We start from the raw sequence: 21,954 nt of genomic DNA, 5'->3' as shown, positions 1-21,954 counted from the left end.
CGGGGATCTTCACCTCCCACTGCTTCCCTGCACACAGTCGGCAGGATAATGAACTAGCACCAAGCTTAGCTATGGCAGAGGACAGTTTGTGAAATGACACGTTTATGGACGGAGTAGAAAACATTTATTTTTAATTTTGATGTCATGTTTGATATGTTTTCGTTTCCACCCGCATAAATAATGTGTGTGACGTGAACAAAAAAAAGAATGTGCCTGTTGTGAGTGAGCGGTCCTTGTGGTAATGTCTAGTGATGGCAGTGCGGCATTAGTCGGAGGAATACGGTAATGCAGGAGCGGAGCCCGGAGATCGAGAATCGAGTAACAAGCGGTCGGCGTGCTGCTGAGTGCACAGCCAGGAGGATGTGACTGTCATCGCTCCGCACTCAATGGATGTTTAGGAGTCGCTCACACTCTCATGTCGGCCGGAGAACTTTGGGATCTTGCACTTTGTATTTAGCACAGCGCTGTGACGCAGGCACCGCTCGCCAGTCGCCACTAGTCTGCAGCCCATTCCCTGAGCAGTGGCGTGGAGTTCATGGCACTGTGTAAACAGGGAGAGGAGAAAGAGGGAGAGCTGAGAGAGAAAATGCGGGGAGACAGCCGCTCAGAGAGGGCTGCAGCCGGTCACCCTCTAAGAAAGCTCCCTTGAGTTGGACTGCAGCATGTCAGCAAAGTCTAAGGGGTCATCCTCGCCGACAGAGGGAACATCGTCCAAAGCCAAGGTGAAAGAACAGATCAAGATTATTGTGGATGGTTTGGAATTAGTCCTGGGAGACTTGAAGGATGTAGCTAAGGAACTTAAAGAGGTAAGGCAATCAAAGGGAGGGGTGATGATGCTGCTGCTGCCCTACGCCAGGGAGAGGTATACTGATGTTCTCCCAAACTCTCAGGTAACTGTCAAACACAAGCAGCTTGCTCCTGTCTTGCCAGCAGTGTGAAGGTGTGCATTGGCTAGCATCTCTAGTCATAGCCATGGCTGGCTTTCTGTGAATGGGAGAGAGTGTAACATGACTGAGAGCAGAAGGCAAACATTGCTGAAAGTAAAGTGATTGGCATGCATGCTCTACATTCAGCTTGTATAGCAGGAGAGACATGGAAAAGGCACGCTATGCCGCAATGAGAATTTCTTAGATATGCGTATGATTCCTGTCTTTTCTGATGTTCAATGACTAGCTGTGTAATGAGCAACTCATCTCCCCCATTGCTGATGTGAGCAGCACATGTAAGCAATGTCAGTACATCTGCCATATAGGCACATGTATGGATTTATCCACCTGGCAGGGACTCTTTTTTTTTTTTATTAATGGGTTTCATATTCCATTCAGCAGTATGAGAAGAGATGTCCTGCTGGAGAGGAAGAAGGCTGCTGCGAAATACTTCAGGCTGGAAGCACTTTTTTTCTGAGATGAGCAATTTGTAGTGCACTGCCTAAACTTAATTTAATGACTATTAAAGGCACATCAGTTTACACAGCACATTGCATTCACATCAGTTCTTGCCCTCGAGGAGCTTACAATCTAAAGTCCCTGCATCAGACCCATATATACAAGGGCCAGCTTAGACAGCAGTCAGTTCACCTACCAGCATCCACAAAAGTCTGTTTGTTACAATTAAAACTGTTTAGTAAACATTAGCTTCCTATAAAACTTTAAGGTGAAAAACATCCACAGCTCTTTACTGTAGATTAAAAATATTGGTTTTATGTTCCCTTGTATTCTCTGATATTACTACTCCTGCCACGTTAATCATACACTTGAAAAATAGATGGGCTTGTATTTTATATAAAATAGAATGCCATATCTTGTTTCAGACGGCTAGAGCTGAAGAAATAAGCAGGCAGATCTGTCATTCTCAGATAAGGAAAATATGTGTTTGAAAGCCCCCAAACGTGATTAAATTAACAACTCCGATGCTCAAAACAAATCACTACAGCATTTTCTGGAGGCATACTTCTTTTTTTTCTTCTGTAGAGAATGAGTCAGCTCCTGAAATAATGTATGATAATATAACGCACAATGGTTACATTTGTGGATTCAGTGCCAGTGGTTTGGAAAAGTAATTATGTAAGTGCTAAGATAAATAATAGATTTTCTCTTAATAATTGCATGAAGTGATTAAAAGGAATGCATAGGAAAGGGTCTATCTGTCTTGTACATATTCTGGGGGAAGCATGTATGCCAGTGGCAAGTGTCAGATTCCTTGTGGTTTAAAAGGAGACATAATGTAACTCGGAAGATAATGTCAATGGCAGACAAATGTAGCTACAATACAGCTAAGGGTTTTTTTTTTTTTTTTAAAGCAGTTCACTAATTCATAATTTTGCTCCACAACTGGTCGACAGATGGTTGGATTATGCACTGAAATTCTACTGGAAAGATTTTGTACTTTGACTGATAATCCTTTGTTTGCCATTTATATAAGACAGGCATTCATTTTATTGAGTGTGCAGCTTCCTCTCAGAGCTGACTGCAACAGGTCTTTATTTTGACAGAGCAATGCCTTGGCATTTAATTGTGTGATAGCAACAGTGGTGATTTCACTGCAGAAATAGGGCACGTGCCTTTAGGGAAGGTACATGAAGGGCAATATGATAATGTCAGAAGGCATATCTCTATGTGAACCCAATGCACATTGATGGCAGTTCTGCAAGAACATGGGGTACAGCCACACCTAGACCCTTTAGGCTAAATTGGGCCCAGGCTGGGCTTGCACCACCAATGGGGTGTGGAGGCCCCCACAAGGCAGCAATGGCATCCTTACTCAGAGGCTGGACTAAATAAAACAGAACGAGGTTCCAAATCTAAACACTCATTTCATCCTGCAAATGGCCTGCCCTCACAAATATAGTATAATAATTTGTCTTCTTTAGCAGACCTTTAGAAATTTACAGCTTAAAATGTACTTCATTCTGCACAATGCCAATGAACAGGTAATAAATAAGAGGGAGGTTGATATATTTTCCCCCCTTTTCCTTATGAGCCTAGGGCATTGTACCTTCTGTACCCCTGGCAGTTATCCCATAATCATCACTGTAACTGGCCTTGCAAAGGGAAGGTGGCTACCTGCATATTTGGATTTTGGACAAAAGGGCGATTTGCTAAAACCTATGAGGTTTACTAAAGGTCAGGTAACTGGTGTGTCTTTAGGAAAAGTATACGAAAGGCAATATACGAAGGGCAATATACGAAGGGCCAGAAGAGATATATGTATGTGAATTACATACACAGTGATGGCATTCCTACAAGGATTTGGGGTATAACTGCACCCAGGCCCTTTGAGCTGAACCAAAGCTGTGCTTGCACCACCAACAGGATGTGGAGGCCCCCCAGTAAATTACATCATTATGGGTGCAGCAACGACCTCTTTGTTCAGAGGCTGAGCTAAAAAAAAACAAAAAAAACAGGACAAGGTGCAAAGTCTGAACACTGATTATAATCTGCAAATGGCCTGCCTCCCAAACATAGTATAATAAAACAAATTATATTAGTTAGAAACTTTAGATACTTAACTAAAAGAAAATCTTAGAAAATGTGCTTCATTCAGTAGAGTACAATGCCAACACCAATGCAAATGTAATGAGGTAATGGTTTGTCCCCTTGCCTCATGGGCCTGGGCAGTTGTACCTTCTGCAACCCTGGTGGTTATACCCGATACCATCACTGTAACTGTCCTTGCAAAGAGAACGCAGCCACCTACATATACTGGTTTTGGAGAAAGGGTTAATTTGCTAAAACATATGAGGTTTACTACAGGTTAGGTAACCTGTGTGGAGCCAAAACAGATATTTCTATATTTATAATTTCACCAGTGTGATTGGATCTTCGCTGCAGAACCATGGTTTGAAGCTAGCGTAAGCCCACACCCTGTGGTACTGTAGGACGCCTCTGTATGATGTTTTGACTTATAAACCACTTTTCTAGAATTGGAACTTGGCATTTAGATAAATGTTTGTTTGCTTATGTATGCACATTGTAATAGCATAACACAATCATACGGATTATAACTAATAATGAAATGTCAAAGTATTCTATTCCTTTTCTCACTGTGACATAAATGGTTGGAGAATTTGAAATTATGAATCAGTCACATTTATTTGGAACATAGCAGCATTCATTTTCTCCTGTTTTGGTGATTCACTGTGTAATCATCCTGAAAGCAATAGCTGATTAACTTTTTTTTGTCCCACATTTGAATGTCAGAGGCAAATAATTCAATTAGAATTGATTTATTTCCTTTTTTCCCCCCTGTTCTTTGAAAGATATTTGTTTAAGATAGATTTGAGAGATACTCCTGTAAAACCAAGTCTAATTGTGATTGGCGCATCACTTCCCAAGCAGATTAGACATCAGGAATGACTTAAGCAAGATTGCAGATTGAAATCCCTAATCTTCCGCTCTATTTTTTGGTTCTTTGTGTAAAGAAAACTACACATCTTGTTAAAGAAAGAAGAACTGACAGTTTAAAAATGCCTGCAGGAGTTATTTGCATACTAACTTTGTGCGTTTATCTCTCAGCTCACAAATCACACCCTGACAAGTGTTCTTTACAATAGTGGAAGTGACATATTCATTTATCACGGGAAAATTATGTAATTTTAAGAACATAAGTGCCAAAAGCTTCATAACTGGATGGCACAAATGTCAGAACATCAGCATTAAAATACACTTAGATTATATTTACACTGGTGGCAGACATCTTGAGGGTGTGACCAGTACTTATGTAAATATTTGACAAAACTTGTATTACTGACAGTCAAAAGGGTTAAACTACTCATATTGACAAACATTTCAATTTGTTCTCCAATGCAGGCGAAATGCATAGCTATGAGGAGAAAATTTTGTTAAGGTAAATCCTTAAATGGGGGGGAAACGTGGGGTCCCCCTTAAAATTCCATACCAGACTCTTGATCTGAGCATAGGCCTGGCAGGGCTGGAAAGGGTGTGGGGACGAGTGAGTGCCCCCCCTCCCTTCCCTACCAGGCCACATGCCCTCAGCACTTTTCCAGGGTCGCCCCTGAAAAAGCACCTTGTCCCCGTGCCGATGGGGACAAGAGCCTCTTCCCCACATGCCCTGGGACGTTGGTTGTGGGGGTGTGGGCAGGGGGACTTATTCACATCAGGGTACCCAGATGCGGCCCCTCCTTGTGAATGAGTAAGGGGTACTGTACCCCTACCCATTCACTAAAGGGTTAAAAAAAAAACTGACTTTTAGAAAAAATTTATTTTTATCTACGATTAAATTATCAACGTTTAGTTTAAGTAATTTTATTTTTATACCCTCCCCTTTAATTGAGAAAAAAAACACAACAAAGGATTTTGACAAGTCCTTTATTGTTTAAAAAAAAAATGGATCCACCGAAGTAATCCAGGGTCAATCCCAACGTCCAGTGTTGTCCACGACGCCAACTTGACGAAATAAAAAATAAAACAATAAAAAGTAAATATAAATACATTTTAAAAAAAAGACAACCGCCGTCCCATCCGCTCGCGACGTACTCGCTCCACAGAATGGCATTTTGACAGATGGCGACAAAACATAAACAATTGGTCGGAGCTAGCGGTGACAGCTCGCTCCGCCCAACTGTGTACAGTTTTACGTCATCTGACAGGTGAGCCATTTTTGGGCAAAGTCATCATGACTTTGCCCAATCATGGCTCTCACAGTTATCTGTGCCCTGATTGGGCAAAGTCTTGCACCTGACCTGTGGTCAGGGGCACGCCTTTAGCCAATTAGGGCTTCACAAGGCGCATTGCCTTGTGTGGCGTTCAGCGGGCGAACACACAAACTAGCGATGTTTTTTTGAGTCGAACTCACGTTCGACTCTAACATCCAGCCCATCCCTAACTGGCAGCCTGGCTTCCTAACCAATCGGGAAGCCGGGCAGCACATCATGACTCGCATCCCGGCTTCCTGATTGGTCAGGAAGCTGCGCTGCCTAGAAACATGTAACAAGAAACTAGCCAATCAGGAAGCCGGATGGCACCTCATGACTCGCCAACCAGCATCCTGATTGGTCAGGAAGCCAGGCAGCCTATGAAGCCGGTGTTCTTTCGCTAGAACACCGCCTTCACAGGCAATCAGGAAGCTGGGCAACGGGTCATGATCCGCCGCCCGACTTCCTGATAATCAGGGCACCGGGCATCGGTACTCGTTATCGGCGAGTACCAAAAAAATTATCGGTACTTGTACTCTATACCAAAAAAACAGTATCGGTGCATCCTAAAATGTCTAAAAATAAAGTGTTTTTTTCGAGACCGGATTCAAAAAGTGAGCCTAGTCTGTCGCCAAAAAACAATGCATGTATTACTTTATCTTATGTAATGACCATTATCACAGAATAAACAAGCCTTTAGTGGAAATTAAAAAATTGCTCTGGTTTATAAGAGGCAAACAGGTATGCAACAGAAGTAATTTAGCTACTCATGAAAAAATTGCATGTTTTACAGGCTGACTTTACCTTTTGAGGAATATTTGTATACTTTTTTGAGTGATCCCTCATAATATCATTTTGAAATCAGTTAGAACCAGTGCATATATCAGTGCCATTCACAACAGGCATTCAGTCACTCTGCATGTTGTTTATGGTCTGTTGTATTGGACAGTTTTCAATATGAAAAAGCTGAGGCTCTACTACCTCTTCAGCATCATCCAGGATCCTTGCCAAGATGTCCTCAGATGCCTGGCTGTCGGTAAAGGAGCTCATATATGGATTTCAGTTTGCACTATAACTGAATAAACCAGACACAAGGCCAACAATGATAAACCTACCAAATGCTTGAATGTGTATAAAACAATGGTTGACGTTGCCTCCAATCCGATATGCCTAGAATAATTTGGTATAACCCTGCTGTAAATATTGAGTGAAAGTCCACATCTGGTTGGCATTACAAGAGGAACTATGGCCTCTTTAATGTATTTTAGAGGTGAATGTGATATGAATAATAGTGATATAACTAATTCTACCGAAGCCTTTTTAGTTTTGGAGTAAGGAAGGGCTGTTTCTTCTTTTTTTGTGTGTGTGTGTTTCTTTGGGGAGATTTCATTTTTACTTCCTCTCCTGGAAACCCAGAAGAAAGGAAACATTTCCCCTCACCTCTTGTTCCTATGACAACTATACATTTTTGTATTTCTCATGTCTTTTTTTGTTCTGGTAACTTGGGTCACCAGGACAAATATATGGGTAGGTGAATCTCTCTAGTGTGGACAAAGCAAGCAAAACCTAACTGGTTTCAAAACTTCCCCACTATGTCCCAAATTAAAAAAAATTAAAATCTTTTCAGGGCTGGATACACTTTAGATACAATTTTAAAGTGTATGCCAAGGCAAAATAAAAAAATATATGCAGTACATCTCTTCAATACATGCACATTTACCCATGCTTTATCTCTTTAAAGACACAAGACCAAAAAATACCTGTTGATCTGGCAGAAATGCACTCAGCTTCTAAGTCCTGTTGTGGGCTGCCAACACACAGCATTTTTGTAGACTGGGTGGTGCAAGCTGTCAGGCATTCATACTCCCAATGTCTTTTTCTAAATTACTCAACCACCCCCAGCCTCAGATCTCCACAACATATATGCTAATCATTCTGTAGTTTAAGAAGAACTAGGAAGGCTTTTCGAGATAACACAGGAAGAAAGTTCTTGTCAGAAATTCAGGTAGCGCTTATTTTTTTCACACTTATCAAGCAAATATAACAAAATGCTGCCAACTGTATGTTAAAAAAGATCAAACGAAAGCAAATAAAAGAAGCTCCTTGTAAGTACAGTAAACTTCCAGTTAACCAGCACCCGCAGGATTGATAGGTGCCAAATAACTGTAGTTTCTAGTTGCTCAAGAGTTATTAGTAACACTCAAGCATTCACTCAAGCAGAATGTAAACTAAGGGGAGCAATAGCTAGCCTGCTATTGGCTATTGAATTTTCACCAATCCACTGAGCAGAGGAGCGGACCTGAAAGAGAAAGTGCCATAGTTCTCTTTAGGTTTACAGAAGGATGTTATGTCCTCCTGTGACCCAAAACTTGGCAAATAGCAGTATGTTGCCTGCTATATGCTGACGGAACATAGCCGCGCTGCAGTCGGGATGGATCCTGACAATATTTGTGGGATCCACCTTGCTGTCTGATTGACAGCTGGCTCTGCCACTCTAAAGCTGTGCCCGCCCCCTCTCCTTTCCTTTTCTTCAGTCAGTGCTGGAGGAACAGAGAGGGGAGGGGGAATTCCTGCGAGGAGCCGTGACTGACTTTCACCGCTCTCTGCAGGGAGAAGATCGGTAATTGAGGGATAAGCGGTATGTGATCGCTCAGTTCCCAATCAATAGAGCTGACGTGTGACAGTTGCAGTGTCACACGTCGGCTCTAATTATGGGGATAAGTGTATTTCACTCTCCGATTAATTCGCCTTCAAAGGTTTGCCATTCAGGGCTTGTTCACACCGCAAGCCCTATTTTTTGCGTTTGCAGTGGAACGGAACGCTGCCAAGGTTTTGCCACGCGTTTGATTGCACTACGGGCGGAGGGTGGGGCGCGGTAGCCGTGCCAATGAATTCAATGCACTGCCACGCCCCATTCCCCCCCCCCCCCCCCAACCGGGGGGGGGGGGGGGGGAGTTTCTTGGCGATCACGGTGCGTTCCAGCAGCTACCGCTCTAGAACGCATGTGCTTTCGGTGTGAACAAGGCCTAATTCTAAAGCCAGAGGGTACATGCACATCATTGTGTGGTTACTGTCACCAATAATCTTTGTGAGAAATGTCAATGTTTTATCGGTGCTGATAAAATTTCTGTGTGACAGTGACCATGTTCTAAGCCTAAAAAGAGCTTTTCACAATATCATAAATATTCATGATGCTGTCCAGATGTGGATATGTAAATATCGAAGGAACTATATAGCTACAACACACAGCACTGCATGCATTTTGCTAAATGTTGTCAGTCTTGCCAAATGTTTAGTTTGTGTGTGTGTGCTTTTAAAAGAACTGCTTTAAACCAATAAAGTAAAATAAGCATAGGTTGGCCATGTCAGTATAACTTTTAATGCTCGATATAAATGTGTTTGCTTATACAACATGTAGCTGCTAAAAACCCATCAGACATGCTAGTTAGAGAGCATATATTGGTGAGCAGCCCTGCCAAAGATGCGGAAGTTAGCCACCCTTCTGAATGCCTCCATGTTCACCGAAACCTTTTAGATTGACAGAGAAGATTGTGGACTTACGCAGGGTTATTCACAAAAGGGTGAAGAGTTTGGAGAAGGCAGAAGAAGTGAACAATCTAGGACAACATAGCTGAAATGGAAAGTGAGCTGAATTGGAGAATTTTTCCTTTTGTGAATAACCCAGACTGTGTTGCTGCTTGTGCCAAGATGTGTTGCCAGTTATTTTGGGAAGAGATGCTGTAAAAAAGAGCTTGCATCCTGATCTTTTGCTCCAACCTGTGTGTGTCTTGCAATAAAAGGTATTCCTCTACCAATCTAAGTTATCTGCATTGCTTTTTGAGAGTTACATTTAAGGCATTTAAGGTCCCAAGACAATGTCACAGACTTATACTTTGTATACCAATTCCTTATCTTGTCATGGCCTGTAAGGTAAGATTTTCAAAATAAAATCTAGGGGCAACCTACTGTCCACGTCCATTTGTAACCAGAATCCACAAAATCATTAGTGTCATTGGCATCAATAATAAACCTCAGCATTGGTGTAAGTGGTTGCAAGGGTTGCCTCCCATGTTTCTATCGGGAAACATTTACTTTAATTAGCAAACACTTGTGGATTATATCTGGCAGTACACATGTGTGGTAAAGAGCAGTGCAGAACTGATGTTATTGGACAGGTCTGTACAGGTTAGCCTTTATGTGCTTCCTTCGGTTTGTCCTATGCGGTGGAATGTAACTTATCACAGCGCACTGTTGAATCATATTATACAATAAAATAAAGAGCAAAAATGTAGTAAAACACAGCAACCATTCAAAATTAAAATCTGATAGTCTTAGATTACTATGTTATGTTATGAAAGAAGACAAGGCCATATTCTAATCCACAAGCTCTGCAAATTCTAGGATTTGTCTGTTCTGATATAGATAGCATGCAAATAAATGAACAGGCTTGTAAAAAAAAAAGGCAAACAGCAATTGGCAAGGTACAGTCATCCACAAGTCAGGTCAGGAGTAGGTAATGCAGAATTCAGAGTTCACGAGTAGGCACTGGAGGAGTCAGAGGTCGGGAGTAGGCCCTGGAGGAGTCAGAGGTCGGGAGTAGGCCCTGGAGGAGTCAGAGGTCGGGAGTAGGCCCTGGAGGAGTCAGAGGTCGGGAGTAGGCCCTGGAGGAGTCAGAGGTCGGGAGTAGGCCCTGGAGGAGTCAGAGGTCGGGAGTAGGCCCTGGAGGAGTCAGAGGTCGGGAGTAGGCCCTGGAGGAGTCAGAGGTCGGGAGTAGGCCCTGGAGGAGTCAGAGGTCGGGAGTAGGCCCTGGAGGAGTCAGAGGTCGGGAGTAGGCCCTGGAGGAGTCAGAGGTCGGGAGTAGGCCCTGGAGGAGTCAGAGGTCGGGAGTAGGCCCTGGAGGAGTCAGAGGTCGGGAGTAGGCCCTGGAGGAGTCAGAGGTCGGGAGTAGGCCCTGGAGGAGTCAGAGGTCGGGAGTAGGCCCTGGAGGAGTCAGAGGTCGGGAGTAGGCCCTGGAGGAGTCAGAGGTCGGGAGTAGGCCCTGGAGGAGTCAGAGGTCGGGAGTAGGCCCTGGAGGAGTCAGAGGTCGGGAGTAGGCCCTGGAGGAGTCAGAGGTCGGGAGTAGGCCCTGGAGGAGTCAGAGGTCGGGAGTAGGCCCTGGAGGAGTCAGAGGTCGGGAGTAGGCCCTGGAGGAGTCAGAGGTCGGGAGTAGGCCCTGGAGGAGTCAGAGGTCGGGAGTAGGCCCTGGAGGAGTCAGAGGTCGGGAGTAGGCCCTGGAGGAGTCAGAGGTCGGGAGTAGGCCCTGGAGGAGTCAGAGGTCGGGAGTAGGCCCTGGAGGAGTCAGAGGTCGGGAGTAGGCCCTGGAGGAGTCAGAGGTCGGGAGTAGGCCCTGGAGGAGTCAGAGGTCGGGAGTAGGCCCTGGAGGAGTCAGAGGTCGGGAGTAGGCCCTGGAGGAGTCAGAGGTCGGGAGTAGGCCCTGGAGGAGTCAGAGGTCGGGAGTAGGCCCTGGAGGAGTCAGAGGTCGGGAGTAGGCCCTGGAGGAGTCAGAGGTCGGGAGTAGGCCCTGGAGGAGTCAGAGGTCGGGAGTAGGCCCTGGAGGAGTCAGAGGTCGGGAGTAGGCCCTGGAGGAGTCAGAGGTCGGGAGTAGGCCCTGGAGGAGTCAGAGGTCGGGAGTAGGCCCTGGAGGAGTCAGAGGTCGGGAGTAGGCCCTGGAGGAGTCAGAGGTCGGGAGTAGGCCCTGGAGGAGTCAGAGGTCGGGAGTAGGCCCTGGAGGAGTCAGAGGTCGGGAGTAGGCCCTGGAGGAGTCAGAGGTCGGGAGTAGGCCCTGGAGGAGTCAGAGGTCGGGAGTAGGCCCTGGAGGAGTCAGAGGTCGGGAGTAGGCCCTGGAGGAGTCAGAGGTCGGGAGTAGGCCCTGGAGGAGTCAGAGGTCGGGAGTAGGCCCTGGAGGAGTCAGAGGTCGGGAGTAGGCCCTGGAGGAGTCAGAGGTCGGGAGTAGGCCCTGGAGGAGTCAGAGGTCGGGAGTAGGCCCTGGAGGAGTCAGAGGTCGGGAGTAGGCCCTGGAGGAGTCAGAGGTCGGGAGTAGGCCCTGGAGGAGTCAGAGGTCGGGAGTAGGCCCTGGAGGAGTCAGAGGTCGGGAGTAGGCCCTGGAGGAGTCAGAGGTCGGGAGTAGGCCCTGGAGGAGTCAGAGGTCGGGAGTAGGCCCTGGAGGAGTCAGAGGTCCGGAGTAGGCACTGGAGGATTCAGAGGTCGGGAGTAGGCACTGCAGGATTCAGAGATCAGTGCTTGCCTCAGTGAGCTCATTCTTCCCCAATACATAGCAATCAGTCAAAGAAAGCTGCTCCTCCATCACATTTTAGGGACATTGCTAGGGACATTTGTTCAATGGCGATAGACCACTCAATATGGGGACTGTCTTTGAGAAACAGGGACAGATGGCAGCCTTACTGCAGGAGCCTCTGTCAATAGGCTAGACAAATCAAGCATGCGTTTGACATTATTTAAAAAAATTTCATTATCAGAGATCATTTGGAATTAAATATAAGTGCATCTGACTTGCTTCAGCTACTTTTGCATTCTTAGACTTGTATGGAAGAAGAAGCAGTTTTGATGTAGTTGACAGTGGGCCTTACTGTTGCATCAGAAAAGCAGACCTCTCCTGAATTTTTCTTTCTGAGCTTTTTGCTTAATTTCCAAAGCTTAACTATTGTAACTGCCTACAGAGACAACTGATTTGCAAAGTATTACCCCCTTACAGCCTGATATGAGTCTCTGTTTTCAGTTTTGCCAATGTTAATCAAAGCATGGAACCCAGACACACCACTGAGATCAGTTAAATAAATATATTTAGGTCCTCCGTGGTGTATACTGTATTACAGTTCACTAAATCCTATGAATGGATGAGTTATTCCGGATTTACACTACAGAAGATATACAGTATTTTATATCACTGAGCTTGTCGTATATAATTCCCAGGTTTAAAGGCAAATGTATTTCTTACTTTTAGAAAATTAAACAGATCTACTCTTGTCACTGGAACAATAGGGGATCTCGTGTCACAAGTTCTATATATGGAAGTAAAGGTGGACAAGATCTGCTGCTGAGCTATTGCTGCAGCAGAATGATTTATGTTTCAGGTTGCTTCTAGATTGAAGTTGTCATTGAGCAAACAGCACACACCCAGTTAGGAGAGATAAGGTTATTATGTTCTTCACACAGAGACAGGTCTGTTCCTTTCATCAGACAGGTGTATGAGTTTTAGGTGTTGCCCTCAAGAGGAGGCATGAGACATGGAGCTTTCCCTTTTAAAGACAGGCAGAGTTAATGCTCCTATTGCTTCCACGACATGTGCAATATGCTGGCCTGTTGCCTAGCCTCCAAAGTCACATGAAGGAAAAGTGTGGGCCCTGCAGGTTAGGCAGCCACAGGTCCACCAAAAGAGGAGACTTACTACATATAATTTAGGAAAGCTCTGGACCTAGTTGGCATAGATTAGAGGTAAAATTAAAACCTTAGTTGATGGAAAAAAACTGAAGCCTTTGGGATTAATTTTTATACCTTTTTAATAAAACTAGGTAAAACTAAACATTATTATTTTTTTGTATCTTTTAAATAAACAAGGCCTTATTTTTTAAGAGAAAAGATTCATTGTTTCCAAGATCTGTTGAAGACTCTATACTTCTGGTTAGCTTGCAACTAAATTTTCTGTAAATTGCAAATGTCTGGTTGCAAAAATGTTTCCATAGACTGAAAATACGGAATTCAGAATATGGCATTTGGAATACGGAATTTGTAATAAAGAACATGGAATTTGTAATAGGGAATATGGAATTGTGAATTTTAAATTCTGAATATGAAATTAGGAAAACAGAATTTAGAATGCGGAATTTGGAATACAGAATAAAGAATGTGGAATTTAGAGTACGGAATTCAGAATAAAACATTTGCAATTCAGAATATGAAATACGGAATCTGGAATTCGGGAAAACAAAATTTGGAATGCACATTTTGAAATACGGAATTTGGTATAGAAATTTTTGTATTCGGAACTTGAAATACGTAATTCTGAATAAAGAATACATAATTTGGAATACGGAAGTCGAAATACAAAATTTGGAATACTGAATACAGCATTTGGAATACGGAATTTGGAATATAGAATTAGAAATTTGAGACTAGGAGTTTGGGATTACGAATTTGGAACTCGAATGCGGAACACAGAATATGGAATTTGGAATATGTCATGCGAAATTTGGAATGTAGAATTTGGGATACGAAATTTGGAATGTAGAATGTGGAATTTGGAAGGCAAAATTAAGAATACGTAATTTTGGAATGCGGAATTCAGAATCAGATTACAGAATTTGAATTTAGAATGCGAAATTCAAAATTTTTAATTTGGAATGCAGATTTTGGAATTTGCCATGCAAAATTCAGAATACGGAATTTGGATTCACGAATGCTGAATCTGGAATGCAGAATCTGGAATTTGGATTACAGAATTCAGAATATCGAATACAGAATTTGAAATGCAAAATACTGAATTGGAATTTGGAATGAAAAATGCTGAACTTGAATTTGGAATGAGAAATTTGGAACGCGGAATTGGGAATGCAGAATTGGGAATTTGGAATACGAACTTTTGAATGCAGAATTTTTTGAATGTGGAATTCAGAATGCAGAATTGCGGAATTTGGAATACGGAATTCAGAATACCGAATTTGGAATGTGGAATTTGGAACGCATAATTTAGAATGTGTAATTTGGAAAACGACATTTGGAATATGACATATTTTTATTGTGGAATGCAGACTTCAGAATTTGGAATTCCGAATACAAAATTCAGAACATGAAATTTTGGAATTCGGAATGCAGAATTTTGGAATATGGATTTTGGAATTCAGAATTTTGAATACAGAAAGCAAGCCCAATTCCCAAAAAGTTTGGAAGCTGTCTAAAATGTACATAAAAACAAAATGTAATGATTTGCAAATCTCATAAATCCATATGTTACTCACAGTAGAGATTACAACACATATCAAATGTTTTTAAATGAGAAATTTATATTTTAAGAAAAAATGATGGCAGCAACATGTCTAAACAAAAGTTGGTGTACAAGGAAGAAAAAAAAGAGATGGAGTGCCACTACCTGGCTCCAATGTGTGGATGGGAAACAACAGGTGGATAACAAAACGGCGAATCAAAGGTGAATAAACAGTGAAAAGGAAATGACGGTGTTGCGCACTCCCATTTGATGGAGTAAAAATGGGCTCAGTGGTGGGAATATTGTTGTTCTCGTGTGGTCTTGTCGTGATGGGCATGTGTGTTGTTTTTTTTCCCCTCTCTCTTTTTTTTCCTCCTTATTTACCACCACTCAATTTAGACACCCCAATGTAATACCACTAGGAGCTGCACAACGGCCTTAACACACCACCCCCTCAAGGAGTGTGCTAACCAAATTGGACTTAATTGTTTTGCAACTTTTCTAAAAAAAGTTGGGACAGGGCAATAAAAAGCTGGCAAAGTGGTACTAACAAGGAACAGCTAGAACATTTTGCAACTAATTAGGTTTGCCAACAGGTCAGTTACAATATTGTGTATAAAAAGAGCATCTTGGAGAGTCAGTGTTTTAGAAGTAAAAATCGGCATAGATTCACCAATCGAGCGGCTTAACTGACGTGGGCGTGGCATAAGCGGCGAGCGGGAAATTTGAATTTTAGCCGACGAATCAACGATGGAAAACGTTGACAACGTTTTCCATCGTCGATTTTAATCGACTTAATCGAGTAATTGTTGCAGCTCTAGATTTTACACAGCGTCCCAACTTTTTTTTGTAATTGGGGTTGTACATCAATTTTCCCTCCACAACATAAGCAAACTTTAATTTGGTGGCAATTTTGCAGATTTGGTATTGTGTGGCTTGTATAAAACTCCACTAAGGCTTGCCATAGGCAAGTTATCTTGGTGATACATTTGTCAATCACTGACTACACCACCCCCCTTTATACGGTATGTTGTGATCGTGGCCCTTATTTCAATAAGAATATGTAAAACATGGTACAGCTCCAAGAGATCTTTCAACAGGCACTTCTGATGTTAGGAAAATGTGTTATCACCCCACAGGGTAGCCCTAATGTTTCAATCCTAGCCCAAATATGCCATCAACTCTTAAGATTTTGGGCTGTGTTTGGTCTTCTTCAGTCTGTACAAAATTCAAAACAGGAGAAGTGTACACAAAAACACTCACAGACACTGTTCACATACATTTTTATCTTTTCTTCAATTTTCTGAACAGTTATACAAATACAAGTACATACCAGTGCACTCTATACATTCGTAAATTATAAGTGCATTGCATTGTGAAGTGTAGGAAAGAAAGTCTTTAAAGCCTTTGTTGATTGAAAGAGCACAGATTCAACGTGACTTGATCATATCTGTTATATTAATGAATAACTATGGCAACAGGCACTGCATCTGCGTTTTGGTAGTGAACAACATGAGACCTTTTAAGCAGAGTAAGCTATGGATACCTTGGAGCTGCAAGTGCTTTCAGATATTTCAGATTGTTTAGAGACTTGTTCCCCTCTCATCTTCTACTGTTTTGTTTTTCTTCTAAATATAAGAATGTTTTGCACCCTGTTGATATTTCACATTAGTGTTCCTCAAAAGGTCATCTTGTTAAGATATCACAACAAGAAAGAGACTTGAATAACTGTTATTATGTGATGTGTGAGCATTCATTGCTATATTTCCTAGTTTGCATTAGGAATGATAATATGCGTTGGTTATGCATCATTGTTTCTTTCATAACACAGCATCTATTTGTACTCTGGGGGATATACTGGTTAATTTCAGTCTGAATACAAATGTAAACACAGATGATGTATGCATAGACATCAAGTAAAACCATTATTCTTCCTTTGTTGATTTGTTTGTGAAACATATCAAGAATGCAGTTTACGCCTGGCATGAACTGTTCGTCTTATTTATTTTCAGTCCTCTTGGGTTCATTACATTGCTATAAATTCCTATCAAACTCTGTGACTGTGTGTTTTTTATTTAATGCTTTTAAATTTACTTCCGGCTATGCCATAAACATGTTTTTGGGGACAAATTCAGTAAAAACAGTGACCAACAACTCTGTCTGCATTTGTGGCTATATAAACTACAGTAATTATTTGTAAAATAGACCTTCGTAGTACCTGCTATTCATCCTGACAGTTCTAAAGGCAAGTGGTAATTTTCCACCATCTAGCGCTAGGTCACAGTATGTTCACCTTAAAGGATGAATGGCAATTTCAAAGTTGTGTGTCTAGTGTGTTACTGATCTATTTTGTCACTGTAATGGACAGACAGGAGAGTATTGCAAAAGCTTGGGGGCATATTTGTAAAGCAGTGAATTCAACAGTCACTAAACATTTACTGCTGTTGAATCTTCCTGTTTGCATGTGTTTTTAAATCACAGTGATGGGCTCTATAGAAGACTATTAATGTACAGGACTGTGAAGTCCTGTAATATGCACATATTAATGGTAGAACATCTTCTCTGTGCCTGTCATATTCAGGATCAATGTAGAGCTGCAGCTAACGATTATTTTCAAAATCGATTAGTTAGCCGATTATTTAGTTTGATCGGATAAAAAATAAAATACATTTAAAAAAATGGCTCCAGTGATGGACTGCTAGTTTGTATTGAGATTGCAGTCCATCACAGGAGCAAGCTTGGAGTAGTGGAAGTAGAAAGAAAAAAAAAAGTGTGGTGTGCAATATAGTGAAATGAAAAGTGTAAAATTATACAGCAATGAATGCAGAATGGCACCGGCTATAGAGGACTACAAAACCCAGCAATAGTACATTATAGCTGGCGGCATTCTGCATTGCACTGTATAATGTACTATTGCTGGGTTTTGTAGTCCTCTATAGCTGGTGGTATTCTGCATTGCGCTGTATAAGGTACTATTGCTGGGTTTTGTAGTCCTCTATAGCTGGTGGTATTCTGCATTGCGCTGTATAAGGTACTATTGCTAGTTTTATAGTCCTCTATAGCTAATGGTATTCGGCATTGCACCACTGTATAATGTATTATTGCTGGGATTTGTAATCCTCTATACAGCGCAATGCAGAATACCACCAGCTATATAGGAATACAACAAATCCCAGCAATACATTATACATACAGTGTATAATGTATTCCTCTATAGCTGATGGTACATTGCTCTGTATAATATACAGTACAGCACAATGTACCATCAGCTATAGAGGAATACAAATCCCAGCAATACATTATAGAGCACCATATGTGGGAAAGTGCAGGCGTACCTGAGCAGTCTTCCAGCAACTTGCTTCTGAGATCGGGCCTGTCTATCTGCCGCTGTCATCCCCCCACACCTACTCCTCCTTACTACTTCTCCCCGCGTCCCTGTGCCGATCGTGGATGTGGGCGGGCAGGGAGGAGGTGCGGCGTGTGTAGCGTGGATGCGGGCGGGTCTGGCAGCGGCGAGCGTGAGGTGGGGAGGAGGTGCGGCGCGCAGCGTTTGTGGAGCTATGAACAGGGCCAACTAATCAAAAGCCGATTAATCGATGATTGAAAAAGTTGACAACTTTTTCAATCATCGATTATCATCGATTATGTCCATTAGTTGTTGCAGCCCTAGATCACTGTTCCTTTATATAGGAATAAGCATCACAGGTTACTATGAAGGGAGCAACATACCCAGTGACTAAACCAGAAAATCCACCAGATGATCAACATCATGCCACCAGCCATATGTTGTATAGCAGGGGTAGACAAACTTGGCACACCAGCTGTGCTGAAACTGCAAATCCCATAATCTCTCTTCGTCTGGGATTCATGCCTATGGCAGCCAGTCTTGCATTGCCTCATGGGACTAGTCGTTCCACAACTGCTGGAGATCGTAATTAGTTGCTGCCAAAAGGGCACATTAAAAAAGCACATTTCACTTGCAAATATATAGAGCTAAACAATTCTTGAAAATCCAACACGTTAAAGTTCGGCAGTTAATCCTCTAATAATTGTTTCTGAGCAGCAGAAACACAGCCTATAAAACACCAACCTGAAAAAAAGACCTACCGTGTTCGAATTGTGTGACAAATTCCCTGTTAACTTCTTAAAGTATAGGATAAGTCATGGCTCACTGTTTAGGGGAACAGAAGATGTATATTTTAGGGGAAAAGGGATCTCCATTGGGTCAATTAAAGCGGAACTCTAATAGTTATCTAAATGCAAGAGTTATGTGTATTCTTACTTTAATCTTGGTGTGCTTTTGTGTATTTCTTCCAGATCTGTACAGTAATCCAGCATGACACAAAAATCAGTTACTGCTGCTCTCTCACCTTGTGCAGGGCCACTGGTTTTGTATCCGCCCCCTCCTATATTGTTCTACAAGCACCCTGTAGTGGGTGGGGCCTGCTGGGTTCCTCCCACAGCTCTGCTCTCTACACAGGCTATGTATAGCAACGTGACATTTGGTGCACAAAGTGGATTTATATTCTTCGTTGATATTGAGGAATATGTTTTAAACAATTTTTTTTTTATGACTGGAGTTTAGCTTTAATCTATTCATGACACACACAAGTGTGAGAAGCATATGCCTTTCCACTGATATCAGAACTGATACAACAGATGACAAACAGAAATGTAAATTCAGAAACTCATATATCACCATACATTACGAATCATCAAGCATTTGACCACTGGATAACAAAATGTAAATGTGTGTCATTTGGAGCCTACTACCAATCTTATACTTTTCAAAATATGTCTTTACATTTGGTGTAAATAACTGTTTTTTTATTTCCTGTAACTTCTGCTCTTCTGTTTTTCCAAGTCCAAAAAATAATTCTCTCTAGGGGCAGCTTAAAGTATCTAGAGAAGGCTTTTATCTACACAAAACCTCTGTGTTCTTATGTTTGTAATTATTAAGGGCACTCTCAAGAAAGATGAAATAGGACTGCCTTTTCAACTGTAGTGCTTAGTAATAACATTTAACAGGATTTACAAGCTTCAGTACCTAAGCCATGTATCTGATCTCATTGCTGTCCAACCTGTAACAGATAATGGTGTCACTTCTGAAGTGATGCTGCTTTACCCTTTACCTTTTTTTATTTCTATACCCTGTATAGTTTAACCCCATGATATACATTTGTATCTTAATGTGTATATGTCTATCAGCGTTGTAAGTTGCTTATATACCTACTCCCCTGTCAAATCTCATTGTCATTCTTGTTTGTGACTTATCAGCCCATGTTTTGTAATTCAATTGTGCATGGTAAGTAATACATTTATTTATATATACAGTGGCTTGCAAAAGTGTTTACCCCCCTTGGCATTTTTCCTATTTTGTTGCATTACCACCTGGAATTAAAATTGATTTTTTTGGGGGTTTGTATCATTTGATTTACACAATATGCTGACCACTTTGAAGATGCAAAATATTTTGTATTGTGATGCATACAAGAGATGAGGCAAAAAATAGAAAACCTGAGCATGCATAACTATTTACTCCCCAAAGTCAATACTTTGTAGTGCCACCTTTTGCAGCAATTACAGCTGCAAGTCTCTTGGGGTACTACTCTATAAGCTTGGCACATCTAGCCACATGGTTTTTTGCCCAATCTTCAAGGCAAAACTGCTCCAGCTCCTTCAAGTTGGATGGGTTTCGCTGGTGTACAGTAGTCTTTAAGTCATGCTACAAATTCTCAATTGGATTGAGGTCTGGACTTTAACTAGGTCATTCCAAGACATTTACATTTTTCCCCTTAAACCACTCGGGTGTTGTTATGGCAGTGAGCTTAGGGTCGCTGTCCTGCTGGAAGGTGAACCTCCCTCTTAAATCTCTGGCAGACTGAAACAGGTTTCCTTCAAGAATATCCCTGTATTTAGCACCATCCATTGTTCCTTCAGTTCTGACCAGTTTACCAGTTTCCACAGATGAAAAACATCTCCACAGCATGATGCTGCCACCACCATTCTTCATGGTGTTCCCAGGGCGATGAGAGGTCTTGGGTTTGCGTGAGACAGCGTTTTCCTTGAAGGCCAAAAAGCTCAGTTTTAGTGCCACCTGACCAGAATACCTTCTTCCATATGTTTGGGGAGTCTCCCACATGCCTTTTGGTGAACAGCAAACATGTTTGCTTTTTTTTTCCTTTAAGCAGTGGCTTTTTCTGGCCATTCTTCCATGAAGGCCAGCTCTGTGAAGTGTACGGCTTAAAGTGGTCCTATGGACAGATACTCCATTTTCCAATGTGGAGCTTTGCAGCTCCCTCAGGGTTATCTTCGGTCTCTTGGTTGCCTCTCTAATGAATGCCGTCCATCAGTTTTGGTGGGCGGCCCTCTCTTTGCAGGTTTGTTGTGGTGCCATATTATTTCCTTTGTTTAATAATGGATTTAATGGTGCTCCGTGGGATGTTCAAAGTTCCGAATATTTTTTTTGTAAGCCAACCCTGATCGGTACTTCTCCACAACAAAAAAAGACCTGTTTTGAGAGCTCCTTGGTCTTCATGGTGCTCAGTGGTGCCTTGCTCAGTGGTGTTGCAGACTCTGGGGCCCTTCAGAACAGGTGTGTATATATACTGAGATCATGTGACACTTAGATTGCACACAGGGGGTCTTTAACTAATTGTGACTTCTGATGGTAATTGGTTGCACCAGAGTTTATGTAGGGGCTTCATAGCAAAAGGGGTGAATGCATATGCAAGCACCACTTTTCCATTTTTTTTTTATTTTTTATAATTTTTAAAAGCCATTTTCTTGATTTCACTTCACTATTTTTGACCTATTGGGTATATGTCCATTACATGTAATCCACATAAAAATCAATTTTAACTCCAGATGGTAATGCAACAAAATAGGAAAAAAATGAATGTTCTTAGTATATTTTCTTTCCAACTTGAATATAATGTAAGGAAAATACCACATTATGGTCTCAATATAAAGCTGTGAAGCATCGGAAAAAGGGTTTATTCGCTAAGCTAATCTGCTCCATCTAGTGGCCATAATGCAGTGTTTCCCTTGTATTATATTCAACTTGGAAAGTAAATATAGTAATGTTCAATTTTTCCTCTGTTCACACGGAATGAGTGTTTACAGAGTTTTGCAGGATGAATGGCTCAGCACATTATTATAAATACATCCTTATATTTCCTTTGTGCATTTCTTTCAGACCTGTGCTGTAATCCAGCATGAAACCACTCCTGTACTTTGCCTTTGCAGGAGTGTTCAGTCATATAGACAAGTCACTGCTGTTGTCTCTCTTTGTTCAGGGTGACTGGTCTTTTATCCCCCCCCC

The 21,954-nt window shown here is 42.0% G+C and overlaps 1 protein-coding gene across 2 annotated transcripts in view; it reads left to right on the top strand.

Moving 5' to 3' along the window:
* The first annotated feature begins 432 nt into the window (after positions 1 to 432).
* Positions 433 to 21,954, top strand: part of PRR16 (proline rich 16) — a 239,222-nt gene continuing 217,700 nt past the window's right edge. For both annotated transcript variants that reach the window (XM_018571068.1, XM_018571074.1), the window contains exon 1: positions 433 to 806. In XM_018571068.1, coding sequence (XP_018426570.1) covers positions 663 to 806 — 144 coding nt within the window. In that variant the 5' untranslated portion in view covers positions 433 to 662. The remainder of the gene's footprint in view (positions 807 to 21,954) is intronic.

This window comes from Nanorana parkeri, unplaced genomic scaffold, assembly GCF_000935625.1.
Source record: "Nanorana parkeri isolate BGI_ZX_2015 unplaced genomic scaffold, ASM93562v1 scaffold40, whole genome shotgun sequence".
Taxonomy (NCBI): Eukaryota; Metazoa; Chordata; class Amphibia; order Anura; family Dicroglossidae; genus Nanorana; species Nanorana parkeri.
This window is presented reverse-complemented; position numbering and strand designations above follow the sequence as displayed.